The sequence below is a fragment of the Corapipo altera genome, unplaced genomic scaffold, assembly GCF_003945725.1.
Source record: "Corapipo altera isolate COAL_440 unplaced genomic scaffold, ASM394572v1 230, whole genome shotgun sequence".
Lineage (NCBI taxonomy): Eukaryota > Metazoa > Chordata > Aves > Passeriformes > Pipridae > Corapipo > Corapipo altera.
In genome coordinates, this window is record NW_020885002.1 from 896,944 (window position 1) to 915,170 (window position 18,227).

Here is an 18,227-nt window from a genome sequence, read left to right on the forward strand (position 1 = left end):
TTTTTTTTTCCTTTTTAAATCACATCAGCACGATGAGAACCCTGTAAATGTGTTTTAAAGGCTCTGAGGGGCACAGTGGTTTAAATGCTTTTTCCAGATCAATATTAGTGTGCCTTTCTGAAAATTGATAGTACAGAATTACAGCGCGTACACTCTGGAGGGTTTGTCAGTATTTTTAAAATTAAGCTGTGCTATTTCTGCGCTCATCTCTATGAGCTGCCAATTTTCATGCAAATTATGGATTCTTAAAATAACTAAACATACAAAAGCAATGTTGAGTTTCCTTCAGAGGAGAGCCTTCATGTCAACGCAGCAGCTTGATTTTAGTATGCTTTTTGTAGCAGGCTAAATTGTATCTTTGCAGCCCAACGCTCCATGTACAGCCTGGGATGGTTCTTTCTGGATCCACTTAAACGGGGATCCAGACTGTGCCCAAAACGCTTCCGATGTGAGCACAGACCCAACTTAGAGACGTGTCAGAAGTCGCAGTGGTGCTCGCAGGTTGCATCTGGCTTTGGCACAAGTTCCCAGCGCCAATGCAAAGCTGCGGAGTCCGAGTTCCGACCCGTGCAGATGGAGCTCGCTGTGGAATTTGGTTTCGCGCCAGCCAAGGGCTGGGAGCAGGGCTGGGAGCAAGGCTAGCCTGCGGGAATGAGGAGTGGAGGGATCATCCCTACACCCAGCAGCCCGAATCCAAATAAACTGTGTCCACTAAGCTGTCCTAAAACTACCCGAACGAATCGTCCCCGTTCTGGCTCCGTAAATATTTTTCTTCTCGTGAGCCGCGTGGGTCGGGGTCGGATCCTGCCCCCTCCCTCCCCGATATCCGAGGTGTTTCTATATTATTTTCCTCGCAGGAGGCGCAGCCGCAGGGTCCAAAGTTGCCGCGGGGGGCAGGGACGCTGCCGCCCCCCGAGCGCGGCGATGCGGGGTCGGGCCGCGGTGCTGAATCACGGCGGGGGGGAGGAAGGGGAAGGGGAAAAGGGAAGAAGAGGAAGAAGGGGAAGGGGGAAAAAGGGGAAGGGGGAGAAGGGGAAGGGGGCGGTGCCGGCCGCTCACGTCATTGTTATGTCTCCGCGGCTCCGCCGGGGCGGGGACAGCGACAGCGGCGGGCTGGAGGCGGGGGGGCCGCGGCCCCGCTCCCCTGACAGCCCCCGCTCCCCTCCCTCCCTCCCTGCCCGGCCCGGCCTCCGGCTCGGCGCTCCCGGGAAGATGTGGGTGAAGCTGTGCTGTTTGCTTCTCTACTTCCTGGCGCTCTTCGTGCTCGCCCGGGTGTTCGAGGCCGTGGCGTGGTACGAGAGCGGCTTCCTCGCCACGCAGCTGGTGGACCCGGTGGCGCTGAGCTTCAGGAAGCTGCGGACCATCCTGGAGTGCCGCGGGCTGGGGCACTCGGGGCTGCCCGAGAAGAAGGATGTGCGGGAGCTGGTGGAGAAGTCAGGTACGCGAGGCTCCCCCGTGACCCGGAGGGACGGACGGAGGTCGGTCCCCGGCCACCCCCGCGGGGCTCGGGGCGCCCTTGGGATGGAGACCCGGGCGCTGCTTCCCTTCGCAGGGCGGGTATGGGGAGCGAGCTGGACCCCCCAGCTCGGGGATTAGTGGAGGGAGGCCGGGGAGCTCGGGGGGGGACGGTCAGACCCCGTTGGCGTTGTGAGCCCGGGCGGGCTGAGCGGAGGGAAAGGCCTGCGCTGGACGGGGCACCAGCAGTGGCCCTTCCCTTCCCTTCCCTTCCCTTCCCTTCCCTTCCCTTCCCTTCCCTTCCCTTCCCTTCCCTTCGGGTTCCGCTGCGGGCGGTCGGGTCACCGGGGGTGGCACAGATGGGAGCGAATGTCGCCTGCCGCGAAAAACGGAGGAAAGAACCCAAATAGCTGCAGTGGATCACTGTTTACAGCTGGGGCCACGTCCCTTCCCTGTATTCCTGCCCGATTCCTGGGGTTATTACAGGTACGGCTGTCAAGATGGGCCCCGAGGAAAGCGGTGGTTTCATAGATGAGGAGCAGAAGGGTTGGCTACCCAGGGATGAGGTGTTTTTATACAGGGGGAGCAGAACTAGATCTTACGTATAAAAAATAGCCTGGAAAAAAAAAAAAAGCAGGGAGGCGTTTCGGGAAGTAGGGAAAACCAGGTGAAGGAGGTGGACTTCGGGGGGGGGGGGTGAACAGCGGAGTGTGAAAAGCAGTGGAGATGCAAGGAATGGCAGAAGTGTCCTGAAAGTAAGGGTGCTGCCTGGAGCAGGGGGGAACTGGCCCCGAGGACTGGGAGATGGGGCTGATGTAATAGCTGTAGTGCCAGCCAAGCAGGAAAATGTGAGTAGCTGCTTTTAAATCAATGATCGAAGGGCTGCTGATCCAGAAGAGAGAGAAATCCCAGCAATCAGGGTAGGCAGTGAGGGTCTCTTAATGACTGGACAGAAGGGGAGAAGGATTTGGACGGATACAGTGAGTCCCATTTAACTTTAAAAACGCTAGTTTAAATAATTGATAATAATCCTGGGCATTTAAGTCCAGTTTGCTGTTATTGTTCATTGTTTATTTATGTTTTTATGTTGTTTACTGGCTTTGCTGCTACAACGGTAAAAAGCAAAAGTAAAAAAAAGCGGTAGGTGTTTCCAATCCCTTTCACTCCTTGGCTGTCAGGTACTTTCATGATGTTTGGGTTGCTTATGCTGCAGGGAAGTGTTTAACTCCAAACAAACTGTATTAACCAACTTCTTCAAATGTCATGGAGACACTTCTCATACCAGCAGGCTTTGCAGCATTTTTCCGTGGTTTTTTTTTTTCTTTCCTCTTTTGGAAGCCCCTCAAGGGTTTCAGCTGTTACACTTATTTTTATATTTTGAAAGAAACAGCATTTTTGGACAAGACTTCGTTTCTTAAAGCTTAATAGATTAGTTACTAGAATGCTGGTTGTCATTAACAGCGTTTGTAATGATTGTGAAACGAGACATGAGAAGGAAATGAGATTATGAAGGAAACATTATCAGATAATTTTACTGTGAGCTCTTTAGGTCGCTGCAATTGGAGTTCATGGGAACTTTTCCCAACTGTGCAAACAGAAGCCAACAGCTAAATTATTCTGCCTGAGATTCTTAATTGCAATAGGACGAGCAACACCGAGTTTTGGTACAAAATTATTGATTAAAATTTTGGAAGTCTGAACTATCGGTGTAGCTTGCTTCAAAACTGCTATCCAGTGAAACATAAGTGAAGATGCATCAACCTGAATTGCTCTCAGCCACTGAACGTTGTTATTTGCAGAGAACAAGGCTTAGAAAATGTTCTTTTATTCCTTTGTGTGCTCAGTTGCATGTGTGGTACCTCTGTGTAATCAGAAGCACAGCATTCGTGTCTTCTGCAGTCTGACAGATGAAGTCAGATTGTTCATAGTCATATCACTAGAGATGGAATTATAATAACTTTAAAGTTTAGCTGCCTTTGTACTGAAAAGGCTCTCTGAGCAACCACGCAAATACAGTTAGTTAAACTGTTACTAGAATTTATGAAATGATCTTTCTCGAGTGGCATTTTAACCAAATTTCTCCAATTGTCTCTTTTTCAGGAGACCTCATGGAAGGAGAGCTTTATTCAGCTCTCAAGGAGGAAGAGGCCTCTGAATCGGTTTCCAGTACAAACTTTAGTGGTGAAATGCACTTCTATGAGCTTGTAGAAGACACAAAAGATGGGATCTGGCTCGTACAGGTATAGAAATTTGATCGTTTCTTTTTATATGTTTATCACAATCCAAATGTGTTTCAAAGGAGGAGTTTATGAGGGTAGTTAACTAGCTGTAAAATTGTATAACAGAGAGATCTGGTGACAAAGATAAATTATATCCGGGAGATAAGGAACAGAGGAATAAATCTGTTTTAAAAAAACCTCAGGAGAGGCTGGAAGTGCCAGAATTCCTATACAATCAGGAAGAAAAATAAAACCTGTTATTCTGTGGATTGCTTTTTGAGAAGCAGGCACTTCAGAACCAGAAAACAAGCAAAGCAGCACACACTTAAGTACACAGAGTATGCAAGTCCTTGGCCCTGGTATTCTGAAAGCCTGTGTGATGTGAAGTAGGTGCATTAGCACAGATGCTCCCAGCTGGCACAGGAGAGGTGCTTCTGGTGCTGCTCTTCCTTTTGGCTGCCTGACACGCTCAGACCCAACCAGTTTAAGTTTCTGTTTATCTAAGGGGCTTAGAGCACTTGTAAAATCTCTTGTTGGCTTTTCACAAAGGCAAGAGCTCAGTGTGCTACTTCCCAGGCTTAGCAGGCTGCTTCTACAACATGCTCTAGGGGCTTAAAGTTAACCTTCTCCCAAACCTGGTGGGCTCACCAGTTATGGAGTGTGCTCCCCCAGGGCTGCATGAGAATAAGAGATCAATTAGTAAAAGAAAGAAAGACTTTTGCAGATAGGATTCTGAAACAATTCATCATCACTCCTGAGAACATAAGTAAACCAGACCAAAACGTAGAATTATTTTCTGCATCTACTTTTCTGTTAGTAAGAGGTTTGTTTTTTTTAAGGCATAAGTTTCCTGCTAACAGTCACATCAGGCAATCAGAATTTCCCACCAGGCAATTAATTGTTCAGTTGATAGCTCCCACCTGGTTTTTCTGGTCTCGCTTCATGTTTTCTACGTAACAGGAAGTCATTAAATCTTGATAATCCATTTATTAGACCTGCACTGTCACCACATCAGATCTCACTCCAAAATAGACAGTGAGAGGACAGATTACCTTCAGACTAGAAATGGCAGTTGTGTTTTGGAAAAGATGTATTTGCAGTTTATTGAATCCAAGCTTGAGGTTGAAATCATGCAGAAGGGCATTCTTGAAGCAGAGGGAGAGTGCTGAAAGGAAGTTTACATGTCTCCAAGCTAGTTGATAAGTACAGGCATGAATATGCTATGAAAAACCTTCCCTTCTCCCCATGGACCTCAAAAGGGTGAAATATGGTAGTTCTCTGTTGTCTGTTGCTTGCAGAATTTTACTTGTAATATATTTTCCACTGGCTTCCTAATAGCAGATCAGATAGGCTGTGCTTTGATATCTCTAGGGTGATGAATGTTGTCATCATTCTGGGAATATTTGCACAGCTATTCAGTTGGTCACAATAGCTGTGGAAAAAAAAATTAGTGGAATTTACTGAATAATTTACTGAACACTATTTGTCTGTTTCTCTACAATAAAAACCACAAGACATTTCAAATTCCTATTTTTCATTCTTGCTTTTCGAGTTTTCGTCACTTCTGAGTTTTCATTTGCTCCATTCCCCACCGTAACTCCTGTCTGGATAACTCCCATGCTGGGTTTCTTCATGTTCTTCCACGGGTTTTTTCCTTGCTTTTTCTTAACCCTTATCCCTGCAGAGCCAGTTTTTACCATCTCTTCCCTGTTCTAACCCTTGCCCATCCTCCTTTACCGTTAGGCATCCTGTGGAAACTTCACAGCTAATTAACCAGCTCGATGATTTAGGCAGGGAACAGTGGAGAGTGAGGATGTCTCGTGGATGGGCTTGGCAAGCACAGGCAAGGTCAGAGATTCCCCTGCTTTGTTGCTACTGGCTGGGAAGCAGAAGGGATCTCCAGATCCTTTTCAGGATCTGTGTCCCATGGGGGCTGCTGGAAGGGAGCAGAGGGAGAGGAGCAGTTCTGGCTCAGCTGGCATAGTGGCTGTTGGTTGAGTTGGTTTTGAACACTTCATAACTCTGTATGGGAGGACTGGGACTCTGAAGATGATTTTTATTTTGTAAATGAGATGTCTGGTGTGGCACAGGCTGGCAGTGTGATAGCCGTCACTGTCTGCAGAGAACCAAAGGGAAAAGAGGAAACAATTTCTACTTCTTGATGTGTTTGACACAAATTGAGATGTGAATTTGTCATCTAGAGTCAGCGAGATGAATTCCTTGAAGAAAGTCGAAGTCAGTACACAAGGAATCAGTGTTTGTGGGTTTGTTTCTTTATTTTCTGGAAATCCACATGCAAAGCATCCCCATTCAGTGGTAATTTGTTTACCAGTGTAGCTGTTCACAGCTCCTGTGTGGCGCTTCCGTAGAGCCACAGACAGCAGCATGTTCTTTCTCCTATTAGCTCATGATCTCATCACCTTTCCCTTTATGCCGTTCTTCTTGCTTGCCAGCTGCTGCTGTGCACTGCCCTGGCTGGCAGGGAGGGTGAGTGGTAGTTTGTGGAGCTGCTTCTCTTGTTGGTAGAGGAGTAACACGGAGTGTTCTTACTTTTCCAGACTCTGGTATGGCTCATGCTCTCTCATTAGTCTCTAGAAACCTGTCACATCCAACAGTATCATAGCCATTGTGACTTTTTAAAAACCTACAGTAAGTGATCTGCAAATAAAAATCCTCTTTGAATGAAGTTAAAATCTAAGTTAATGTATATTTTTATTTTAAAAGTCCCTACTGTAACGTAGTGGTAGAGAGAAGTAAAGGGAACTTTCTTCCTGGCATTGAATTACGGGAACAAACATTTTGATTGTGTCTAGTAGAAGCAAAAAGACCATTATTATGGATATAAAATGCTGCAGGCTATTCTGCATCTCAGCTCCTGGTTCAGGTGGTGTAGTCACAGAGCAAGGGATGTGCCTACAGCACTTTGGTAGTGGTGATCTGTTCGTTCTCTCTTTTGCTTGCAATTGTTATATTTGCCTTTTGGATTTTGCCAGGTGATCAGCAGTTCTTGCTAAAAGGAAATGAAGTAGAAACACTCTATTCATTTAAAAATACATCATTCAATATTTCTGTCTTTTCCAATAGCCCTTCAGGATCATTTACCACAGGATACCTGATTTTTAGCTTTCAGTTTCCTTCTTGAGAGGCTTCACATCCAGCCAAGGGTGCAGAATACCATCAGCTGGAATGTAATAGTTCTCATGCTGCCTGTTAATTCATTACAGAAGCTCATTTACTCTCAGCCTCTGACTTAACTGACAGCTTAACTGACCTGTTCAGATCAGGTGCATAGATCACCCCACCTCCCTTGAGAAACTCCACATAATTTTGAGGTGGTTAATTGTTGTGTGCTGTGATGGATGTCATCCTTTGTCTTTGCCTATTTTGATCTGATTTCTCAAAATCTCTTTTCTCAGAAAAGCAAGAGATATCCAGATATCTTCAATCCATATGGGTGGATTCTGAACCAGTTGTGAGTTCTTAGGAAAGAGCAACTATGCAGAAATTCAGTTCCATCAGCACAATGAAAGATAATAAACAGAGAGTGAGATGTCTCAGAGTTAATAAAAGTGCAGACAGTCATGTAGAAACTCATTGACATTCCCTGGAATAAGTGAGCTCTTTTCCAGGCTTTTAATAAGTAACTCACCAGTCCATTTATAATTAATTGTATTCCGAATGAGAATTTTCCAAGAACTTTTACTTCTCTTTTATCTACGGGAGCGCAGTTGGCAACATAGCTGTTGATCAGAAAGGGCTCTATGAAAAGCACATGAGAATTAATTAATTAATAGACTAGAGTTTTTGAATCTTTATGGAGCCCTAAAAATCTTCCAGTGTGTGCAGTGATATTGGGCTTTCTCTGCTCATTTACCCTCCGCAGGCACGAGGAGTTCGTGGGTGTCTCAAACTGGAAACCACTGAGCCAGACTGACAGTTCTCACGTACATACAACCTTACCTGTTCATTAAATCAGTTAGAAATCGGTTTTTTGACTTTGGCAAAGCCATAGTTTTTTTCCAATTCAAATGTCTGTATTGCTTCGTGCTGAGAGTGACTTGCTGAGGCTGGGTGAGGACTCACTGCGTCTGGGAGAACCCTCTGTGTGTGTGTGTGTGTGTGTGTGTGTGCAGCAGGGAATGGTGTCTCTTACTTCATAGGTTTTGTTCTTCCTGAAAGTTTAAAGCCTGTCACAGTGCCCTAGTGCCCAGAGTTGAGGAGCACTTGGAGTTGTTGTCTTTGTGGCTAAGCTGTAAACCCACATTTTGGCTAATCATGTGTATTCAAAATTGTGTGCTCTTGGTATGAGCAGGTGTTCCTGACACCTGGTATCTCAGCTAGAATTGGTTAAAATAATGAGAGCTGGAATACCATGAAGAGCTTGTTCTACATTTGCCCATCTCTGACTCATTCTCATGCTTTGTGATATTTTAGAATTTTTAGTTGTGAGGGAGGTTCAAAACTTACTGAGACCAAATCTTGTTACTGTGACCTGTTTTGAGTTCTCTGCATACCTGCCTGAAAGAGATTGAACAAGATCTGATTTAAGTGCACAGAAAGCAGCAGAATGCTCAAGTGAGGTCACTATCATGTCATGCTGAAGTCCTTCAGGGGTACCTGAAGAGGAGTCTGTCTTTGCATTTTGCATTGTTACAGCAAACTCTTAACGTAAGCTCTGTTTCCTTGAGCCAATTTCAGTCATATTTTTACTTTTATTTTAAAAATGTATGTTTCATAAAATAATCTTTAAAAATGCTTAATGATAACTGCAAATTAAGGAGCAGCTGGATTGGTGATGGTTCTGAAGTAGCTGTTGCAATACCGACGCACCTACACAATACACTTTGGTTTTAGATTAGGCAAGAGAGGCAGAGTGCCTTGCTGACTTTGTCCTATTTTTCCAAGTGTTTGTATTTTTCTGTGTCTAGGGTATTTGCTCTTCAAGTCTGTTTGCTTCTTTAAGGTCATAACTATGACTGCTTTAACATATAGATCAAAACGATTCTATTCATTACTTAATTAATGTCTTTTGGGATAATTCTGTGTAATTAAATGTCAGGAGAACTCTTCCAGTGCAAAAGCTCCCTATTCAAATGTCTGTTGAAATCAGGATTTCAGCAATTGCAGTATTCTATGTCCCTAGTCAAATTCTATTTGCATTTTGTTTTCTGTGGCACCTGGAAGCCATCTTCTTTGGGATTTGTGGAAGCTAAACAAGAAATCTCAATCAGAACATGTAGAAATAAAGGAGATTTCCAAACCCCCACCTTTCCATTTTTACTTTGCACATCTTAGTGGCATAACTTAGCCTGCAGAATTTCATAGCCATTGGTTGAGAATCTCCTGAGCTCTTGGGATATGGTGTGGTCCTCCCAAATTCACAGATGGAGTATGAAGAAACTCGTGTTTGAGACTTCAGAGGAAGTTTGTGGGTGGATGCTCAGTGAGAGCCTGTCCTTCTCTCCAGCATCTTCTTCTACTAAAGAAGTGAGGAATTCAAATACAGAGATGGGAGTTCAAACCCTGCAGTCAGAGCCAGTCCTCTGGCCTGTTTTAGGTGTAGTTTCAGGAGCAGATCTGTTCTGTTATGTCAAGTTGTTAAATGGCAGGGTTACTGTGATCCTGTTGGATTCTCTTAGCCCATTAAGATGATTAATGGATTAATTGAGTTACCCTCATTGTCTTACCTGTCACTCTGACATGTGATACGTTACAGATTGTGAGCATAGCTAATAATAAGAAAAGCTGGAAGGGTTTGGGTTTGTGTTCCTCCAGACGTGGTGTTTGTTTCCCAGCTGTGCTAGCCTGCTCCCATGAGCTTGGGCTTTATTTCTGTAACATTAAATAGTGTGTATGATTGAAAGGGACCTTGACGAGCTAGTTCAGCTCTCTGCTAGACTGTGGAATATGTACTGTCTCTCTTACATTGTAAGTTGTCCAAATACTCCTATCGACTGTTCTTTTCCTGGGAATGTGTGTCTGACTTCTGGCTTGGGTGTATTCATGGCTAATTTGTTCCTATCGGGCATAAATTGACATTGCCCTTTAGTTTCACTGACTCCTGATGTCAGCCTCACTCCTCCCATATGTGCAGTCAGTCAACCAGTGTGTTTTGTCGGGTATAATATATCCTGGGCTTTGCTTATTTTGCAGCCAGTTAATATTGATGGCTCATGTTTTCTTGTGGAGCAACTGATAGCCCCAGGCTTTTCCTCCCATCGCTGTTCCTGAGTGATGAACTCCCCAAGTGTCCTGTTCATTACTGAACTCAATTTCATGTGTGACACTCTGCATTACAAGATTTGTGCAGCTCTTCCTGCACGGTGTTATAATCCTCTTTCCTACACAGATGTGCCTTCCCAGTTTTATGTCGTGTACAAATGGCTTTGGGAGACTTCAGGCTCCCGCAGGAAGGGCATTAGTAGGAATATCTGCTGAACTGAGCTCTAAGGTAAATCTGTTAAGAAGCCTGTTAGCACCTTGCTGGCACTTTGATGTCTTCTTGCCATAGCCAATTTCTTGCTCACTTTAAAGCTTTTTTTTTTTTTTTTTTTTACTCAGTATAGAAGTTTATCTCTAGTTCTCATGTAAATTTTCCATGTGGCATAATTCATGATACTCTACCAAATAGGGTACCACATTTTCTTACACTTGAAATTTCTCCAGGAAAAGAGGGATGTTTAGCTCTCAGTCAGGAATGATACATCTTCAGTAATTGCATACTGGAATGGGGTGGAAAATGCAACCATCTCTGCAGCTTTAAAATTTGTTCTGTAGTTTTCCATCCTACTGAGATCAAACTGGTGGGATTTTTTTTTTTTCATTTGTTCTTAAATATAGCTACTAACTTGTTGTTCTGCTGTCAAAATGTGAATTAGCCTGACAGGGGGTTATAAAAAATCTTCACAGGTTCTCGTGTGATTTTGTGTGCTTGTGTTACAGTTCTGGGATGGAGGTTTCCTGCTTACTCTGGTGTGTTATTTGAGTTTTGTTTCCACCTTTGGGTGATAGTCTCTTCCCACGAAGTTGCTAACTGGTCCATGGCCAGCCATCTCCTCTTCATTGAAAGCTGAGTCACAGCAATAATTTAACTTTAAAAAGAAAATTATCTTACATTCCTGTCCTGTCTTCATTGTATGGTGATCCTGCTGCTTTTCCCCCAGGTCTGTTCCTATTCATATGACTGAAGAACCTTCTGGTACAGCTTGTAATAGTCTTTGTACAGTCTAACTTGAATTGCTCATTTCTCCTTACTCTTTTTTTCTTGCATATCTTGCTTTGATAGCTCTTCCTTTTGACCTTTTCTTTAAATCCTTGTAGATTGTCACACTACTTCTAACATCTCTTTGGAAGTGATTGCTAGGAAGAGGTACAGGACTTGACAACCCTTCTTTTTTTCCCCCTTATTTGAAACATAAAATCCTCATAGCTTTAACACCATGGACTTGAAGAACTTCCAGGCCTCTTCCACATTCAAATTCCCGGACTCCTCAGTCACAGCTTTTTAAGCTACATTTCTTTCTTATAAAAATTCACACTTCTTAAATAAAATCTGTTACAAGTGTCTGCAGGTTATTTTTAATTTAAACTGAATTGCATTGTGATTGCTTAACCTGCAGTATTTTCTTGGACTCCTTCATCCACAGAGGTGATGACTGCTTTCCAAAATTCCAAACCCTTGCCTCCATGTGGTGAACTCCCAGTGCTGTAAGTGGGTGTTGCCTGCGAGGAGCAGCTGTAGTGGATATGTTTATTTGGATTTTTTTTCCATAATGATATAAAAAAGCATGAGCCCAAGGAATTTTACAAAGCTTCAGTGTGCAAAACCCACAGTAGGGTTCCTCTGTGTAGTTACAAAATACAGACTGCTGGTTCTGTCATTGTCCTTCAGCATAAATAACTTTCTCCAGAAGGAAAGACTTTTTCTTAGAAAAGGAATTAAACTGGTGCTAAAAAATTCACCAGTAGAAACAGCCAGATGACAGTAAAACATAGTGATGACTCTATTTGCAATAAATCTCCTTCTCTTGACACTTTAAGGGAATATTTTAGTGTCAGACAGAAGAAACAGTGAGCAGGATCTGTCTTCCTGTACATAACATTAAAATGCTCTCAGTAGTAGCTCTGAGGATATTCTGGCTTTAAGGTGTCTTTATGAATTTGTTCTCTTTTAATTGAAGTGTATGAAAGGAAGAAGTTTAAAATATACGAAGTAATTGCTTCAGTTACATTGGGTGATGTAAAGAAGCCTCAGTAATACAACAGATTTCCCAGTTGGTTGTCTTGGTGCTTGAAGGTTACATTTAGCTAATCAAAAAGGCTTTTCTATGTGATATGTGTGTTTTGAGAATAACTTGAAGGATTCTTACCTAGATGTTCACCTCTGGTTTTATTTAAACATTCTGGGCTCAGTGGAATGGGAGTGTAATGTGTGACTTCGGTTTGTTTCCCTTTGTGAAGCGTTCTGCTTGGTGAATTATTTTAAGTTTCTGAGAGGATGTTACTTACCACAAAGCAGATAATATTTCTGAGTCTCAAAGGCCAGGCACACTTTCCAGGTCTGTACACAGAGAACTGTTAATCATGGTGACAGACGAACTTCCTGGGGGCAAGCTGACATTTGAGGTTATTAAGTCAGAAGACGACTGGGATAAGTTTAATGGCGGGTAAACAAATATCTAACAAATGGAACTTTCAAAATTTAATTTAAAAATATATTTTAAGTGGTTGCCATTAAGCCTGCAGAGGCATGTGAGGCGCTTCTAAAATAGATAACTCTACGGCTGATGGAATAGTGCGTGATCAGTCATGTCATTCAAAATTACCTGCCAACTGCAGGCACAGGCAGGGTTTTCTTTTTCTTGTGGGATTTTTTTTTTCCCTTCCCTGTGCAGTTATAGGTCGGAGGATGAGCGCTGCTTCTTTATCATCTGTGTCAGCAGAAGCTCGTGGCGAGGTAACCTGAAGTACGACTTTAATATACTGGGTTAGAACAAATTAAACCTTGGGATGTATCACGGCGAATTATCATCATGAAATGGCCAGATGGGGCACTGGAGTTGGTGGAACAGTCATATAAAGTTACAGAGTGACTCACTGGCAAAGCTGGAAGGAGTCAAGATTTTTAGGCATTATCTGGGAGTTTAATCACTGTTTTCCACCACTCAGGAGTGGCTGTTGGCAGTTTAATCTGGTACCAGGTACATGCATTATCCAACTCATTTAGTTGCTCTGAGACAACATTTCTTTGGTTGTAACTTTTGATGGAGAATTATAATAAAATTACGGTCTTTTTTATTGCAAAGAAGAGGAACTTGCTGCACCCTCTTCCTTTCTCACCTCCTATGAACTGGTTAATGATAGTTTTGTTATTTTCACAAGGTTTTTAGTAACTACCACTCCTTTTAAGTACTTAATATTTTGATGCACTTCTGTCTTTCTGCAGAAACTGCATTTCTGTCTTAGAGCTTCACTCTCCTAAGACATTTAGGGTGATTCCCAGTTGTACACATCTGTTCTATGTCCTGAGAGAAGGGGAAAGCAGTATCAAGTGTGACTAGCTCTCTTGTTTTCACTGAATTTGCTTTTTATTTCAGGAAGCAAACTGACTGTGATACTAAACTAATATTTCCTTTTGGCAACAGGTCATAGCAAACGACAGAAGCCCACTGGTGGGTAAAGTCCATTGGGAGAAAATGGTGAAGAAAGTATCAAGATTCGGAATACGTACCGGCACTTTTAACTGTTCCAGTGACCCCAGGTATATCCTTAAAGGATTATCTGAATCCCAAGAATATCTTAAGGCTCAGTTGTGCTCCCTTGTTGTTACAGCAAGGGCTCGCTGTGTTGTGAAAGTACCTGTGACAGAAGGTGGCTTTATTCATGTTTTTATCTCTACTAAAATCTGCTCAGAATTCTCCATTACATTATTTATCAGCCTCATAAACACAGCTCTGCAGCTTCCTAAAGCATCGTGTGGGAAATGCATGATTAGACCATGGAGAGCGTGACACAGCAATGGAAAAGAATGAACAGGAGAGTTTGGCCTTACAGTCCAGGCATTCAGGGACAGGAACTGTGCTTGCTCAGGACAAAGGGGAATATATCAGTTGTAGAGTTGTTGTATCACCATCTGGAAAGGGGGAGACACAGGTTAGCGTGAACCTTGCAAACAGTGCCTGCTTCCCAGAATTACTGACAAATCCTGTTCCCTGACAAATGTATGTTTATATGTAAACTGGCACACACCCTTGGACAACATACAGTGTGCTGTGCAGGAGTCACTGTGTTTACATGTGATTTCGAACAAGGAAGAAGAGCAAAGCCAGAGAAGCTATTAATAAATCTCTGCTGCTGTAAAAATAGGCTTTTTTTAAACATTTTGCTGGAGGCATTTGCTTTACATGACAGGAGACTTTGTCTAGAATTCCAGTGGCATGTATGGATACGCACATCTTACACAGCTTAAGTCCTAGATGTTTACAGAAATCTCAAAGTTAATCATAAGAGGAAATTCTTAGGCTTTGTAGTGCTTATGCAAAATAATCTTGTCTAATCAAAACGCTGGTATTTGAACATCTTAAAAATTTGGCAGTGTTTCTCTTTGCACAGCTTGTAAGTAGTCTTAATGTTCTGATCAAATACTATGTTTTAAATGAATTAGATTTTTTTTTAATACAAGAAGCGTTTTGCTGAGTAAACCCTCGTGAATAGTTTTAACCAGGTTGGAGCTGAAATTCAGCAGAACACTGCACACTGCAGTAGGCAGGATACCTTCATTAGCAGGGTAATATCTTACATCTCTTTCTAAAAATGTTACATTCAGATTCCTGAGGTGAGGAGTTGTAATTGTCTAAACACATGTTGACAGACCAAAACCAGAGAGGGTGTAGGTAAGATGGATGGTGAATGAGGCTGGTGGTTCCTATTTCCATGTGCAGGGTTCTCGGAACAGTCTGGGTGCCTGTTGGCTCTGTCACGCTTTGATTGTTGAAACTTGCCAGGCATTTCCTAAAAGGAGGACTACGTAAATTGGGTGTAGTGATCCTGGTAGGAGAGAAGGGATCTTCTGAGTAATCAGGTTCATCTCATAGTTAGGGAGGTCTGGACCATGACTTGGGGTTCAGCCGTGAAGATCCTCTTCTCTTAGGTGTGGATTTGGGGTTCATCCATCTGCCTTCCAGACAGTGTGGATATTCTTTTAGGCCAAATAATCCAGCAGAATGTGTCTGCTTCCTGCTATGCTGGTTTTGTGGCGAGCTCCCTCGCCCTTTAGCCTGTGTGCATCCTGCCAAAATGCCCCAGTAGGAAGTGGACATGTGTCAGCTTCATTAAAGCAACTGCAAACAGACCAGGTGCTCAGCAGGTCTCATTTTTGGGCTCAGAACACAGATTCAAGGACTCAGCTCCAGGCCTGTGAAACTCTGTGGTCTAACCTGCCGTTTTCTTTGTAGATACTGCAAGAGGAGGGGTTGGCTGAAATCCACCCTCATCATGTCGGTTCCACAAACCAGTACCTCCAAGGGAAAAGTCATGCTTAAGGAGTACAGCGGGCGCAGGATCGAAGTGGAGCACATTTTCAAGTGGATCACGGCCCACGCCGCTTCTCGGATCAAAACCATCTACAACTCCGAGCACTTGAAAGAAGAATGGAACAAAAGTGACCAGTACCGGGTGAAAATATACCTGTTTGCCAACCTGGACCAGCCCCCGGCGTTCTTCTCTGCACTAAGTGTAAAGTTTACTGGGAGAGTAGAGTTTATTTTTGTGAACGTGGAAAACTGGGACAACAAAAGCTACATGGCAGAAATTGGTGTCTACAAGACGCCATCGTACATACTTAGGACTCCTGAGGGGATTTACAGGTATGGAAATAACACTGGTGAATTTATATCACTACGTGCCATGGATTCCTTTTTGCGCTCGCTACAACCAGAAGTTAACGATTTATTTGTTTTAAGCTTAGTTTTGGTTAATCTGATGGCTTGGATGGACCTGTTTATTACCCAAGGAGCCACTATAAAGCGTTTTGTGGTTCTCATAAGCACTTTAGGGACGTATAATTCACTATTAATTATTTCCTGGCTACCAGTGTTAGGTTTTTTGCAACTACCCTACCTAGACAGCTTTTATGAGTACAGTTTAAAACTCTTCAGGTACTCTAACACAACTACTTTGGCTTCTTGGGTAAGAGCCGATTGGATGTTCTACTCCTCACATCCAGCCCTCTTCCTCAGCACATACCTTGGTCATGGTTTACTAATCGATTACTTTGAGAAGAAGAGAAGACGCAATAACAACACCGATGAAGTAAATGCTAATAATCTGGAGTGGCTGTCGAGCCTGTGGGACTGGTACACCAGCTACTTGTTTCATCCTATTGCTTCTTTTCAACACTTCCCTTTCGACTCGGATTGGGATGAAGACCCGGATTTGTTCTTGGAGCGGTTGGCTTTCCCCGATCTCTGGCTTCACCCTCTGATACCAACCGATTACATAAAAAACTTACCCATGTGGAGGTTTAAATGCCTCGGCACCCATTCCGACGAGGAGATGGTGGAAACCTTTCCGGACAGCGAGAGTGACTCTGACAGTGAAAACAAAGAGGTCTTCAGCAGCGACAGGGAGGCCTCGGAGGACGATGAGCTGAGCACGTTTCACAGGTGCAGCGAAGCAGAGCATCGGTGCGGCGCTGGGCCCTGCCCGTGTGCCAACAAATATTGTCATCCTGAGCCGTGCGGACGGAAAGCGAGGTCCTACGGCTCGTGCAGCTCCACAGGCGACATGGAGCCAGACTGGTCGGCCTGGCCCCCCGAGATGTTGCACTGTACAGAGTGTGTGGTGTGTCTAGAGAATTTCGCGAGCGGCTGCCTGCTCATGGGCCTGCCGTGCGGCCACGTGTTCCACCAGAATTGCATCGTGATGTGGCTGGCGGGGGGGCGGCACTGCTGCCCCGTCTGCAGGTGGGCTTCCTACAAGAAAAAGCAGCCATACACACACCCTCAGCCTTTGTCGAGCGACCCCCCATCTTAGCTGTGTGTCCTGCGTAAGCTTTCGGGGTATTACTGCTTGCCTTTTAAATGTTAGTCACTTAAGAGATTACGTGGTTTGAAGTTTTTAGTTTAAATGTTAGTGCAGTGAACTAAAATATACATGATGCTAACGTTAACGACAGAATCATTTGGTTGCCTTGTATGTTGAACTGAATGCAAACTTGCCGTACAATAACTTGTTCTTTTCAACATCTGGAAACTTGATGCTGTTTTTTTGTAAGCACAAAAAAAATCAAGCCTACAACAGAAGTGTATTCCAGCAAACGTTTACAAGTTTAGGATGTAGGTGAAATCAAAATTCTAATCGGAGACAATTGCTTAATTTAAGTGTTTCTTATTTTAGAGTCTGTTCAGCACATCTTCGTTGAATAATGTATGTTGTAAGACAGTACCATTTAAAAAAGAAATCAGTGAAATAAATTATTTTAAAAGGAGATTTGTAATGTTAATTGTTTTGATAAATATTTTGTGTGTATGGTTACGGATGTCTTGCTGGCCTGATTTATCTGTGAAGATAATAAAAATATAACACAACTTTTGTGACTAATAAATGGTCTCCTAGTGATACAGGAATTCATTGCTCCAGGGTTATCCACTGGCCAAGGAGAAGGCAATGGTGTTTCACTGGGAACTACTTCCTTCATGAGTCTGCTGCATTGAGGTGCTTCTCTGCTTGACCAGTGGTTTTCCAGTTGATTACAAACTGCTTTTCCACATGGAAACCTCTTCTACCAGCTGTCTCTGCAGCAGCCTCATTTGCAGATATGTAGGAAGCCTTTAGGGCAGCTCCTCTACAGCCTCAAAGTAGACTGTCGTGGGGGAGCAGAATATTGGCATACAGTGAGAAAAGTGGCTTGTAAAGGTAAAAATTTCCAGATTCCTACTGTGCTGGTATTTTGAAGTGATTTATGATTTCTTTGATAGTTCTTCGATGCCATAAAAAATTGACTCTGTTATTTTCTTTATACTTCAGCATGAAACTGTGGGTTTGATTGTACCTTTCAGAAATCATCTGGCTGAAAATAACAGAGGAAGTGTTGGTTGGAAAGAAAAATGTGTGGAAGGGAAGAGCAGATGATGATGTAAGCAGAGGAAAAGGCCCAACTAGAAAGGTGTTTTCAGTTGTTTCATTGTTTATTTCTTTCCTAGATCTTGCCCATGTGGTATGAAAGGAGGATAATGAAATAAAGATGATAACAGGAAATACAAGCACAGGTTCCTCTTGCAGTTACAACGCATCTCTCTGTGCCTTTTTAGAGTTGGGAAGGCTGTTCACAGAGCTGCTGGCACTGTTTTATCTGTCCAGGGTACCTGGGCTGTCTTGTTTTTATTAACAAATGTTTCGTGGCTCCTGTCACCAAGTGTGTTCCCCAAGAGGATATTCATGTAATGATCAGAAGAGCTGTTTTTAATTGTGAGTCCTTTTTCCTCTTCTTGTTTCCTTTTTCCCCGTGGCAGCACTGAAGGAGGGAGGTGGAAGGGGCATAATATCAGCAACTCT

General features: G+C 43.4%; 1 protein-coding gene across 2 annotated transcripts; it reads left to right on the top strand.

Moving 5' to 3' along the window:
• Positions 1 to 1,113: 1,113 nt before the first annotated feature.
• Positions 1,114 to 17,273, top strand: RNF103 (ring finger protein 103). 2 transcript variants are annotated; one of them, XM_027667195.1, is made up of 4 exons: positions 1,114 to 1,438; positions 3,556 to 3,695; positions 7,091 to 7,146; positions 7,558 to 7,660. In XM_027667195.1, the coding sequence occupies exons 1-4, from the start codon at positions 1,213 to 1,215 to the stop codon at positions 7,643 to 7,645; spliced, it is 510 nt and encodes a 169-aa protein (XP_027522996.1). In that variant the 5' UTR covers positions 1,114 to 1,212; the 3' UTR covers positions 7,646 to 7,660. The 2 variants fall into 2 exon arrangements, with proteins under 2 accessions (XP_027522996.1, XP_027522995.1); XM_027667194.1 differs by lacking the exons at positions 7,091 to 7,146; positions 7,558 to 7,660 and adding exons at positions 13,319 to 13,434; positions 15,128 to 17,273 and having other exon boundaries at positions 1,116 to 1,438.
• Positions 17,274 to 18,227: the final 954 nt, after the last annotated feature.

Excerpts from the sequence above, each read along its gene's own strand:
- RNF103 (XM_027667194.1), top strand. The coding sequence starts at position 1,213 with ATGTGGGTGAAGCTGTGCTGTTTGCTTCTCTACTTCCTGGCGCTCTTC. Across the intron at positions 3,696-13,318 it reads ATGGGATCTGGCTCGTACAG|GTCATAGCAAACGACAGAAG; the intron begins GTATAGAAATTT and ends TTTTGGCAACAG. Across the intron at positions 13,435-15,127 it reads AACTGTTCCAGTGACCCCAG|ATACTGCAAGAGGAGGGGTT; the intron begins GTATATCCTTAA and ends TTTTCTTTGTAG.